This window comes from Mercurialis annua, linkage group LG3, assembly GCF_937616625.2.
Source record: "Mercurialis annua linkage group LG3, ddMerAnnu1.2, whole genome shotgun sequence".
NCBI lineage: Eukaryota > Viridiplantae > Streptophyta > Magnoliopsida > Malpighiales > Euphorbiaceae > Mercurialis > Mercurialis annua.
In genome coordinates, this window is record NC_065572.1 from 57,274,370 (window position 1) to 57,287,874 (window position 13,505).

Here is a 13,505-nt window from a genome sequence, read left to right on the forward strand (position 1 = left end):
AGAGACACGACGAGAAATCCACTAGAAGACACGCGACGACGATATGAAAGAAAGCGACGTGCGACGGATACACGAATGGACGAGGAAGTTAAGAGACGAAAAAAGGAATAGAAGAAAAAAGGAAGAGAAGTGAAGAGAGAGAGAGAGAGAGTACGACTACGTATACAAATAATATAAAATACGTGTAAGTTTTTTATGGATTGGGATTCTCTCAAGTTTAAATGAACTTGACATGTCATCTTCAACAAATTTTCACCATCTATTACAAAATGAATGGTGTAAATCAAAAAAGTTCAATTTTAATAAAACTAATCTGCACCATTAATTTTATAATGAAGAGTGTAAATTAATAAACATCACCCATCAAATTCATTTGAATTTGAGGGAATTTTTATCCGTTTTCTATATATATATATATATATATATATATATATATATATATATATATATATATATATATATATATATATATATAGTAGGGTATTTTTGTAAATATATTTGTAAAAAGAATACCAACGGAAATTATGAATAAATGGATGAAAAATGTTTAAATAAGCTTGAAAATCAAGTATTTTAAAAATAATCTCTAGTTTTTATTGGTTTTTCAAATTGAAAAAATATTTTATTATTCCATAAAGTATTAAAATATTAAATTTTAGCTATTAATTGTAAGAATTTATTTTAAAAATATAATTAAATGCAGAGATTTACTACTAGTTTAAAATAAATGGAAAGAATACAATGACTCATGCAACAATCAACGAAAATAAAAACATACACAATAAAACCTCAAAAGCAAACTCCAAACCAGACAAACAGACTACAACAGACAGAAGGAATCATTTTCTTGTTCCATGATTGACATAATTTCCTTCAGAATTTTGACTGCAGATACGTAACAACATTCTTGTCCAATTGAAAAGCCTTAACCAGAACATCACTTGGAATCTCAGGATTAGATCCAAACACAGCATTAGCAACTGTAATAACACCAGGGTTTTGGCTATTTAGAGCAGCAACAGCAACTGCATTACTACTTCCCACATTTCTTTGAAAATGGATGAGACCAACAGGAAACACAAAAACATCTCCTTCGTACAGAATCTTAGTAACGAGCCGATTTTCCGGGTTAGATGTGACGAATCCAACCTCGAGACTGCCTTCAACAACGGTCAGGATCTCGGAGGAGCGAGGGTGCGTGTGGGGTGGGTTGATACCCGATGGTGCGTAGTCGATACGAGCTAGGGAGATGCCGAGAGTGTTGAGACCCGGTATTTGAGCTACATTGACTGGTGTTACCTTTGAACCAGCTAGGTTTGATGTGTTTCCTGCTAAGTGAAGTCCACTGAAGTAGAAATCATTGGCTTCGACCATCTTGGAATCCTTGCAAGGAACCCCATTTACTGTAACTGTCATCAAACAGATGAAATGCAATTAGAAAATCATTAATTGAACCATATATACTGAGTCAGTCGTACGTGTTGAGTTATCATATTTTTGTGCATGTATATTAATATTACCTTGGCTATTTGCATCTGCCACGCAGAAATCTTGAAGTGAGGCTGGATCAGATGCAAGTGCATAACAAAAGAATGAGAAGATCACAAATCCTAGTAAGGAAATAATTGGAGAAGCCATTTCAAAATCCTATAATATGATTAAGTGCTTGAGAAGTAGTTTTGTATTTTGGAGAAACTGCACTCACCTTCATCTATTTATATACATATAAATTAAGTGGTCATACGGATGGACCATTGATATATCTATTGAAATAGTCATCACCTTTTTGTATAAAACTCATGCAGTATATTAATGCAGAAACAGTCACATTTATCCATATGTTCTGCCGGCAAAATAAGAGAGAATATTTTACAAATCGCAACGTTCTTGATAGTCGGCCAAAATAGCCTTGATTTTTAAATGTATTGTCATTATCACAATGTTATTAAATTGGATAATGTATTTCATTTTAATTATGAGTTAGATTAGATGCTGGTTCTGCAAGATCAACTTAGGAAAGTGGATAATGGTTCGAAACTAGAGTGCTGAATGAGCGTCCGTTAGTTATTAATTTGATATTATCAGTTTTAAGGATTAATTATAAAAAATCATAAATTTTAACATATTTTGTGATTATAACATAAATTTTAAATTTTTTAAAGTCAGTCATAAACTTTTATTTTTTTGGTAATTTTTTTTTGATGAACCGAAATATATTAAAAACCACCAACAACGGCAAAAACCTTCTACTCAAAGTTTTGCCACAAGAAGTGACACATATTAGATGGCACACATATATATTTTCAATTGATGTGGTTGCTGAAACGATGTATATTTTGATGTCGCCATCAATAATTTTTCAATGCAAAATTAATACGTAAGTGTTATGATTTGTTAAAATATAAAAATTAATAATTGATTTTATAATTATAAAAAAAATAACTGATTTCATACAATATTAAAGTTCATACTTCATAATTATAAAATTCGTGATTTAGTTTACTGCATCTAACCCTATTTTTATTTATTTTCATTATACCACTAATTAGACCACATTATTCAAATCTAAAAGTTTGAAGTCGAAGTATGTTCCTCCCTCTTATAATAACCAATTAAAATGAAGGTAAAAATGTATAGTTTGTTTGCTAAATATGCCATTATTTAATTATCAAAAAAAATATGCCATTATTTAAAAAAATTGTTAATTTAGTTTATCATCTTTTTGAGTGATGCCAAACACATTCATATTTAGTTTATAGTTGACGTGGCGCAATAGTATATATGTCAAGTAGGATAAATTTTGTAAATGTGGACGTAAAATAATACGTTATGTCAGCTCGAAATAAGTTATTGGTATATTTGACAAAGTGAACAAAATGATGGATTAAACTGGTAAAATATTAAAATCATTGTATATTTAACAAAGGAGATGTAATTATGAATAGATGAATACTTTTTACCTAAAAAGAATTTGATAGTGTCTAAGCCAGTTTTGGATGCAATATATCACTAATTAACACTTATGTCAATAGTACAGTAGAAATCTTTATCCACACCCGACAACTTTCGTATCCAAGGACCAGATCAACTTATAATGAATTTTTTATTCAAAATGATAGTTCTAGTAGACCAGATCAACTCATCATAAGAATTTTTAAATGATAATGATTGTTGGAGTACGATAAAATAATCATATTTTTCAGTTGGATTTACTGGGAGAACCTAAATCCATTAATTCTTAAGTATATGATCTATATAGCTGTCACTCAAATGAATATTCAGAATCAATGCATGGTATCATCATGATTATTTGAAAACTTCAGCTCAATTGTGTCTGATACGATTGTTATCCGTCCTTCCACCTTAACATCAAGTCACAGCCGGCCGCATATGCTTTACATATATACAGGACAACAAATTAAATACAGCAAACAATAATAAATTTATACAGTTTCTGTACTTTCTCATATTCTTATTCTACTCAATTCAATCTGTTCATTAATAAAAAGAACAATCAAATTACGACAGGCAGACGTAATCTATCATAAAACTATAACAGAATTATATACATAATTAATATGGACTAATATTATTGTAATAAAATTAGACAGAAATTACGTTGTTTTGAACTTGTTACACAATTATGAAGGAAACTTCCTTAAAAAGGTACCACTATTACCGAGTCCAGAAATGATTTTATTAAATATGGATAACATGATGAGAAGTAATTATAATAATTCCCAAATGGAAAGACGGCAAATACTGCTAAATTAGGTATATATATAGGAAATAATATGTGCATGGTTTCTCCACACATTAACACCTCTATTTATAGATCAACCATTATTACAAGGATTACACCCATCTTAGATTCTTATTACTTACATTACTTAGAATAAGTTATCAAAATGGCTGCTCGTATTCTTTTCTTCTTAGGATTTCTTGCTCTTTCTTTCGCATTTTCTCTTGCTTCCGATCCTAAGCCTCTCCAAGATTTCTGCGTGGCCGACGCTAGCGCCGCAGGTATATATGCATGATTCATTAAAACAATTAATAAGGCCACAAAAAATGGCAAAAACTACGCTACTCAAAATTTACGCAAAAAGTGGCACATACAAAGTGCTCATTAAAAGCCATTAATTCAGCTGTTACTAATAGCTGATAATTGTCTGCCTCATAATTATATCAAGTAAAATAAAAAAACATATTAATTGCGTGATTTTGAATTTATCGGTTCAGTTCGGTTATTGTATACTCATAATTATGAAAGCTCCATTGCTTGATGCGTACTAAAATGATATTGTATTTTGCTTTATGGCAGTGGTGGTAAACGGTGTAGCTTGCAAGGATGCAAAGGTGGTTCAAGCCAATGACTTCTTCTTCAGCGGACTTCACTTATCAGGCAACACATCAAATCCAATCGGGTCGAAAGTAACTCCAGTAAACGTTGTCCAAATTCCAGGTCTCAACACTCTCGGCATCTCTCTAGCTCGTATCGACTACGCTCCATGGGGTATCAACCCCCCGCACACCCACCCTCGTGCCTCCGAAATACTAACAGTCGTCGAAGGCAGCCTGGAAGTAGGATTCGTCACGTCTAACCCCGAAAACAAGCTCATCACAAAGGTTTTAAACAAGGGAGATGTGTATGTGTTTCCAGTAAATCTGATTCATTACCAAAGAAATGTAGGGCAGAGTAAAGCTGTGGCTATTGCGGCTCTAAGCAGTCAAAATCCGGGTGTTATTACTGTGGCTAATGCTGTGTTTGGATCTAATCCTGCAATTCCTAGTGACATTCTTGCAAAGGCTTTTCAGTTGGATGCTAAAGTTGTTGGTTATCTCCAACAAAAGTTCTAGCTTTCTTTGGCTACAATGTGATTGCGTTTGTTTGCAAGTGTGTGCCTGAAAGGCTTTGAGTTCATTAAGTTGTGTTTGAATTTTCTTTTTCTCTTTTGTAATGTTAATTTGATGGGATTTGTTTTTAGGAATTTTGGAACTGAATCTGATGTAATGATTATTGGTTGATTTAATTTAATGTATTTGTATTTCAATTTTAAGAAAGTCGAATTTAATTACTCTTATAGATTTCGAGATTATTTTGTATGAACTAATGTAGAGATTTACTATTAATAATTTTATTTTTCAAATAAGTAAACATCATAATAAATTAGCAAATTTGTTAATACTAAAGGATAAGTTCATTTATCTAAATTGTGGCTTTGACTTTTGACAGTCATGTGGAATGATTTTTTTTTTTGTATGACTAAAGTTTTTTTTTTAATCCACATTCACACTAATCCTCATTCGAACCGCGTAGATCATTTGTGGGAGAGAAAGCTCTAACCCCAAATTTTAAACGGCTATATATATACATGAGTACTCCAAATAAAAAATTAAAACATGAAAAAAATACATAAAAATAATAAGAATTGTTTATTTAGAATTCTTTCTAAATAACTTTATTTTACATAACTCTTTATGATGTCAAAAATTTCGTAGGTCCATTTGTGTCAAACGTCGAAACCACATGATAATTAAATGAATTTATTCTGAATATTAATTAATAAATTCAGGTAGGATCTAATCATCCCGATTTATGAGATATTTTATCTATTTAAAAAAAATAGATAGGAATCGACCATTCTTTAATATTGTTAATGTAAAATTAATAATTTATGTATTTTATACTTCGAAAGTGTTCAATAAAATTCTCTAATGCCAATTGTTTATAAGCATTTCACAATGTTCAATTCTGAAATTTTGTTAGATGCAAGTTTATTTTATAAGTTTTAAAAAAATTAATTCATTAGATTAATAAAAAATGAGTATTTTATAAGAATGTTTTATAGATTGTTATAAATGATTCGTCTTACGATTTTATGATACAATTACAATATTGTTATATGATTATAAAATAGGATTGTGAAGTTTTTATGAAATTTGTATGAATCATTTATAAACATATATGGAATCTCTATGATATTGTGATCATGAATGTTGTCAAACCCGACTCGGTCGCTAAACCATGTAAAACAGAAGGTGAAGGATTAGAAGTTTAACCGAAATTGAATTTTATTTTATTCAGATTTAATTTAATAAAAATTATTTCAAAATTTAATATAAATTATTTATATATTTATATTTGTAACTCTTTTTATTTTAAAAAAAATTACAGTTTTAGCCTCAAAAAAGGACAATGCTTTGATGAAGGAAAAATAAAACTAAGTCGCAAAGACCTAATTCTCGTTGCATCTCATATGTTGTTTTTATAAAGAAAAATGCTATTTAATCCAACTATTTTAACTCATTTTATTGTACCATGTGGCATATTTATATTTGCTCAATTCCTATCCAAAAGTGTATATTTCAATTTCCCACTTTAATGTGATACACTCGTTTGTTGACACGTCAGGTGGTACAATAAATAAATTAAATTTGTTGGGTTAAATGAATTACTTTAAAATTAATTCTAAATTTTTAGATGAGATTCATTTTAATCAATACATCACATATAAATTATAATATACCTCTACTTAACAGGCTATATAATTAGCCCTATTTTATAAGTGTTTAGCATTGAATTATTTAATTTACAATCTATTAGACTTGCATATTATTTAAATTGAAAAATGAGAATGAATATATCGAATTATGGATGCATTTATAATAAAAAAAAAGATCATTTATATTTTTAAAGTTTGACTTCAAAATCAAGTAAGCTCTCAAAATCTTGAAAGGTTTAAGTATACCTTCAACGTTTTGAAAAATGAACAAACAAGCCCCTCAATTTCAACAACCAAACCCCCCAACGTCTCATTTATAAGTTAAAATATGAAGATTGTTCATTTTTAAGACGTTAGAGATATATTTGTACTTTCCGAACGTTAAGAGCTTCTTTGATCCGGAAGCAAACCTTAGAAGCATAAATAAATCTTTTCCCTTTATATAACGTCGAAAACGAATTGAATGTGGATGAACATGAAGGAACCGCCAGTATCACCCATTAAACATGTCTGGTGGAAAAAGCCATAACCTAGAAAAAAAACAAACATTACGGAAGGCCACTCGGCGTATTTGTGAGAAGCGGTGAAAATGCACCTCAACCTCCAAACTTTCATAGTATTATCACTACGTGTCTCTTCCAATCTACTCTATATATATACTTATATTATTCCTACACTATATTATTATATATCTACACTACACTAACGGACCATACATACAGTACCATGAAGGTAACTTCATTACCAAGCTTTTGTTTTAGTATATAGTTTATGTTTACTGATGTTGTACATGTGTTTATCAGCATACAAGAAGCTCAATCTTGATCCATGATGGGATTTCCTTTGTACCAAAGGTATCAATTCTTTCATTTATTCTTATTTTTTGCAAATTCATGTTCAACCATGCCATATCTTATGAGGACAACACTACCTATTACAGAAATCAAAATACATGACACCAGAAGAATTATCAAGAGAAGTTCCTGAAATTTCCAAGGTAAGTCCTTATTTAAAATCCCTTTCTTTTGAATCATTTCTAATGAATTATTCTGATTTGTGTTTGTTTTGTGCAATTCTTGGAGGAAACTGATGAAGAAGAGGAAGAAGAAAATGATGAAGAGGAAGAAGAGGAGGAGAGTTCAAGTAAAAATACTAGCTATGGATATCATATGGTTAGAGGTAAAATGGAGCATGGTATGGAAGATTATGTAGTAGCAGAAAGAAGAAAAATCAATGGCCATGATTTAGGTTTATATGCAATTTTTGATGGTCATTCTGGTCGTGATGTTGCTAAGTACTTGCAATCCAAGCTATTTGATAACATTTTGAGTGAGGTATGAACAAACTAGTGTTATTTCTTTAATTTGGTATATTTCAAGAAACATTCTCTGACTTGAAGTTTATGTTTTACCAGTCTGAGTTTTGGAACAACCCGAAATCCGCGATAAGGAAAGCATACAAGATTACTGATGAGGAGATTCTGGATGGAGTAGTTGGTTCAAGAGGAGGCTCAACAGCAGTCACTGCAATTCTGATAGACCAGGAAAAGCTCATTGTAGCCAATGTTGGCGATTCGCGGGCAGTTTTGTGTAGAAATGGTACGGCTAGGCAGTTATCGGTTGATCATGAGCCCCAGAAGGAGAAAGAGGTTGTTGAGAGCAGAGGAGGATTCGTGTCCGAAAGACCAGGTTTTCCGGGACATCTGCTTTTATCAGTGTTTCTGTTTCCGTACTATATTTGTGATGTTCATGTTCCTAGGACTAATGATTGTATGATTCAGGAAATGTTCCGCGAGTGGACGGACAATTGGCGATGACAAGGGCATTTGGAGATGGGAAGCTAAAAGAACATATTTCTTCGGAACCTGATGTGATAACAAAAGCTATCGACGAAGATTCTGAATTCCTGATTCTGGCAAGTGATGGCCTGTGGAAGGTAAAGCTTCACTTAAACTTCATTATTATTGCACTTGCATCTGTAATTCGAACAATTAAATAATTCAGGTGATGTCGAATGAAGAAGCTTATGATTGCATCAGAGAGTTGGAAGATTCTCAAGAAGCAGCAGAGAAGTTGATAGCAGAGGCATTAGCCAGAGGAAGCATGGATGACATCTCATGCATAGTTGTCACTTTTAAATGAATGCTCCCACAAATAGAGAGTTTAAGATAGATTTTAAACTTCCTTTTTCAGTACAAGGAACAATGTGTTTATACTTCCCTTTTCAAGCTTTGTTGCGATAAAATGATCACATATATATAAATTGCTTTTAAATCTCTCTTTATACTGGAAAAATGAATACTTACAGGGCTTAGTTCAACAGAAGCTCACCAAATATAAGAATCAAACAAAAAATCAGAGGCTAATATGCATCAACTTTCTATACACAATCTCTACATGAACTTCTCCTTGAAAGCCTTAAAACTGTAGTTTTTCCTAGTAAGAAAGTTCTCCTTGCAAAACTTGATTGGAGCAGCAGCAATCTTCAAGATGAAAACATATATACACACTTGAGGTTCTTTCAGATTGAAGTTCATGGACTGTCATCTGGAGTTGGAGTGATGTCCCGGAAAACCTGCAATCTGTTCTTTCTCTTCAAAGGAGAGTCCTTCTTTGCATCGAAACATAAAGAACGCCGCGCTGTTGAATTCCTTGGAGAACCAGAATTGTTGAATGTATCATAGCTATTTTTCAGATCAATAGCTTCAAGCTTTTGGCTTATAGTTTCTACAGGACTCACTTCTTCTATTGGCATATTGGAATCCAGATTTTCATCGCTAGATTCGTCTCCATATTTCCAACTACCCTCAAAAGAAAACCTCAGCTTTTCTCCAGTTAGTAACTTCTGTTCTTCTTCTTCAACCATATCTGCCCACCTCTTACTTGCAGATTTCAATAAATTGTTCATTCCGACAAACTTATTTCCACCAGAATCTGTGGATTTTCCCTTAGGTTCATAGAAAACAATGGTCTGATCTTGTTTTTCAGGTATCATCTGGGCATTAGTGTTGTTATCTTCCCTGGAATAGCTTCTCCAGCTTGACCTCCCCCTTTCTGTTCTCGGCTGCGATAATAGATATGGTGATTTTCCTGTGCTCTTGACTTGAGCAACCCCTCTCCAATTTCTGTCAGCAGGTGCAACCAAACTGGATTGCGATTTTATGTCAGATTCTTGTAAGTCCCCGTCAAGATTCCGAATAGTACGAGCTAGCACATTTCTTTGACCTCCTTGTAAACTCTCAGAATCTCTTCTCGGTTGTGTATACAGAACAGCTGCAGGAGAAACAACCATTTTGCCAGAAAAATCAGACCTTTCATTACAAGGACCTTTCCTCCAGCCACTATCAAGGTTCTCTTTGTCGTCTTGGATTGGTTTCAAGAGAGAGCGTTCCTCGAATTCATTGAGCATTTCAACAGCACGATCAAAAGATTTAGCAAAGGATTCATCCATCTCTTTTCTGCCACATGAAGCACTAATGTCCTGAAGTAGAGACTTTGCTTCAGGAATCCTCTTCATATGCATCAAGCAAAGTGCCAAGTTGCACTGCTTGTTATAATCAACCTCCAAAGCCAGAGCTTTCCTGCAAAACAATGATTTTCAGTTAGTTAATAAAGATTGGTTTTTGGTCTTAGTTTGAATTCTAACATTAATTAACCAAACTAACCCGAAAAATTGAACATCTAAAACGTTGCCGTATTAATATAGAACTGTTACCTGTAATGCTGTTCAGCCAAACCATAATCATGATGCTGCAAGTAAGCCCAGGCCAAGTTGCCTAATATCCTGAATCAATTAAAACACTGCATCATGCACATTTTCAGGGTTACACTTGAAAAAACATAAACAAATATCAGAAAAACATTCTCACCTTGATTTTTCTTGTTCAACTGTTATTTGAACCTTCTTCCCTTGGGATCTTGCAATCTTTGTCCTCTTTCCACCAAAAGCAACACCTTCTTCTATGTTCTTCAGTTTGTGTTGCAACATTTCTATCTCTTCCTCAATCCTTCCAGATCTCTTCACAAAACAGAAAACATATCAAAACATATTAGCACCGCAGCTCTACTAAGTAAAACGAAAAGAAAAATGCTGAAAAACGCCAAAATATAGGAATCGAGAAGTTTTCGTGCAACATTGCAACTCTATACAATATAGCATAGTTGCATGCATCAAGAAAAGAAAAACCTGTCGAACTAAGCAAATCATATTGAACAATCTAGAGAATGCAAAGTTTACCTTGTAGAGTTCAACAAGAACATTGTCTAGAGATTCCTGAGACTCATAACTGCAGCGATGACGAAAAGATTTTATAGCCTCGATGGCCTCATCGGATCGATCCAGTTGTTTCATCACCACTGCCATGTCTTTCAAGGCACTATCAACTCGATCCCCGGCATTTATAGCAGCCCAAAACAACGAAATCGCCTTGCTCGGTTCCTTGTCAATCAACTGCATTTAAATAGTACAACATCTAAGTAACATAAACATAAACATACAATGCAAATTCTCTGTTCCTTTTCATTCAATCCTACCCTTTGATTGATTGCAAAAAATTTAAACTAATCAAACTATAAAATCATAAAAATCAAGAAACCGAAGCAAACAAAAAAATAAAAGAATCAGCATTTCAAGCAAGAACAAGAAATGGAATTCAAAGACTATCAAGAAAATAGAACACATTCATAAATAATTGATTACGAGATAAATTAATCAAGAACCCGTAAAACAAGGATACTAATCAAGAACCAGAACAACCCAAGAAACAGAAAATCAAGAACAAGAAAACCCAAGAAAATAAAAGAAACCTGAACGTGTTTAGCCCGGACATAAGGAGAATCACCGGACGGAACTTTATGAACAACATGAAAAAGATCACGTCGGCAACCACTGATCTTCCTCTCCGACATGGGCATCACCACCGCTGCTGGAGAATGCGGCGACGTTTTCCATGACGGTGGTGGCGTAGAGAATGTCCTAGCCGGAATAGTATGGTTATTCTTGTCGTGGTTAGACCACATTGTGATTAATTTGCTGATAATCTTTAATTAAACAAAATAAACCCTTTGCTTTAATGTTCAAGAAGATGAAGATTCAACCAAGAAATAATAAAAAAGAATGAAAATTGTTGAAGTGAAGAGTTGTGATGATTGAAAGAGTGAAAAAGAATTAAGTAGCCGTTTTATAATTAGTAGCCGTTGGGGGTTTTAGACACACGTGTGTGAGAATGAGCCCTTCTTCTCACGTGCCTGCCGCTTTTTTCATTTTAAAATATTTTCTTGACCCGTTTAAAAAATTGTTAATCTATAATTATAACCAGCCAAAATTAAATAATTGACTTGTTTATCGGAGTGTTTATCCCATGCAACTGTTGCGCCACGTCATTTTTACATCAAGCCAATGAGCATTTGCGATAGGGAATCTTTTAATTATTACTTATTTTTTTTATCATTCAATTTTCCACATGGCTAACGCACAATTGGTTTGTTGCACGAATGACATGGCGCAACGGTTGTGTGCAATAATTTTTCTGTTTATCGTTTGTACCAATTTTGTGTTTGTTGAGTTTAGAATTTTGCAATTGTGCTAAATTTTTATTTTTGTGCTAAACATATTTGATAACAAAAACAATAATATTAGTGTGGACAATTTTTTGTTTTTGGAGACGTGATCGAAGAATATAATTCTGAAGAATGATAAAATAATGGGAGAATCACAAAATAATCCTAACATTTAGGAGTTACGAAGAAGGCCTAATGTTTTAAAAAAACTCTGACCTTTCATCCACTTTTCAATCCTATTATGACATTGTAAATCAGTTAATTTTATCCTATTTATATTTTTTTTATTTCAATTGAACTCTAAAATATAAAATTGACCCTTTTTTATTTGGCAAAAATTCTCTAAATTGATCCTTTTTACATTAAATTAACTTTTTATATTAAATTGACCATTTTCTAAGAATTCTTTTGAAATTTTGTCAAATAAATAAAGGTCAATTTTATATTTCAGAGTACAATTGAAATAAAAAAATGTAAAATAGGATAAAATTGATAAATTTTTAACATCAGGTTAGGATTGAAAAGGGGATGAAAGGTCGGAATTTTTTAAACATTAAACCTATAAAGAATGATATTTTGTCGAATATAATACAATAAAATGAACTTTAACGTAATAAAGGCAATCCAAAATTGACAATTACTCAGAAATAATGTCAGAAAAAGTTACATTGACTCACTTAATTTTTAATAAAGGGCTACTTGATTAAAATTAAATTATTTTAACAGTTCAATTAATACTAAAAGATAAAATAATAGATATATAATTATTTAAATTATCTAAGAAGAAAAATATAATTAAATAAAATAAAAAAATGTTTATTTTTAATTATTATCCTTAATAAAATAAAGGGTTAATGTCATAAAAATCCACCAACTTTACACGTTTTCTCATTTTAATCACGTAGTTTAAATTTTTTCATTTTCATGCACGAACTACCACTTTTTCTCAAATTCATGCACGGTGCTGAGGTGTCACAACTCTATTGGTGTAATTCGCTGAGGTGGAGGTCATTTTACACCAATAAATGAGTGTCACCTCAGCGCCATGCATGAATTTGAGAAAAAGTGGTAGTTCGTGCATGAAAATGAGAAAATTTAAACTGCGTGATTAAAATGAGAAAACGTGTAAAGTTCATGATTTTTTTTGACATTAAACCTAAAATAAAAGCATATTTATTATATATAGTAAAATAAAACAAAATTAACTCCAATATTATTTAAAATAATTAGTTTTATGATATTATTTGTGGTGTGCATAAAAGACATCATAAAAAAATATTTTCGATCAAACGTAATTTAAAATTGCAATAATGTATCAAAATTTGAAGAAAAATACTACTCCCTCTGTCCATAAAAGATAGGCTTATTTCTAATTTAGGCGTCTAAAATTATAGGCTTGTTTTTATTATTAGAAAGTAGTTAACTAGATAAATGTATTACCTTA

At 32.0% G+C, this 13,505-nt stretch overlaps 4 protein-coding genes across 4 annotated transcripts; 2 read left to right on the top strand and 2 right to left on the bottom strand.

Annotated features, from left to right (window-relative positions):
- Positions 1 to 873: 873 nt before the first annotated feature.
- On the bottom strand, positions 874 to 1,638 carry LOC126675214 (putative germin-like protein 2-2). The gene is made up of 2 exons (XM_050369822.2): positions 1,521 to 1,638; positions 874 to 1,409 (listed from the first exon to the last, which is right to left on the bottom strand). Exons 1-2 carry the CDS (start codon positions 1,636 to 1,638, stop codon positions 874 to 876), a joined length of 654 nt encoding a protein of 217 aa, XP_050225779.2.
- Positions 1,639 to 3,766: 2,128 nt separating this feature from the next.
- On the top strand, positions 3,767 to 4,892 carry LOC126675213 (putative germin-like protein 2-1). The gene is made up of 2 exons (XM_050369821.2): positions 3,767 to 4,023; positions 4,322 to 4,892. Exons 1-2 carry the CDS (start codon positions 3,909 to 3,911, stop codon positions 4,855 to 4,857), a joined length of 651 nt encoding a protein of 216 aa, XP_050225778.1. The 5' UTR covers positions 3,767 to 3,908; the 3' UTR covers positions 4,858 to 4,892.
- Positions 4,893 to 7,310: 2,418 nt separating this feature from the next.
- On the top strand, positions 7,311 to 8,770 carry LOC126675211 (probable protein phosphatase 2C 28). The gene is made up of 6 exons (XM_050369820.2): positions 7,311 to 7,357; positions 7,444 to 7,500; positions 7,586 to 7,837; positions 7,918 to 8,191; positions 8,284 to 8,438; positions 8,507 to 8,770. Exons 2-6 carry the CDS (start codon positions 7,456 to 7,458, stop codon positions 8,642 to 8,644), a joined length of 864 nt encoding a protein of 287 aa, XP_050225777.2. The 5' UTR covers positions 7,311 to 7,357; positions 7,444 to 7,455; the 3' UTR covers positions 8,645 to 8,770.
- Positions 8,760 to 11,660, bottom strand: LOC126675210 (protein POLLENLESS 3). The gene is made up of 5 exons (XM_050369819.2): positions 11,309 to 11,660; positions 10,740 to 10,952; positions 10,372 to 10,520; positions 10,218 to 10,286; positions 8,760 to 10,083 (listed from the first exon to the last, which is right to left on the bottom strand). Exons 1-5 carry the CDS (start codon positions 11,519 to 11,521, stop codon positions 9,036 to 9,038), a joined length of 1,692 nt encoding a protein of 563 aa, XP_050225776.1. The 5' UTR covers positions 11,522 to 11,660; the 3' UTR covers positions 8,760 to 9,035.
- Between the last annotated feature and the right edge of the window lie 1,845 nt (positions 11,661 to 13,505).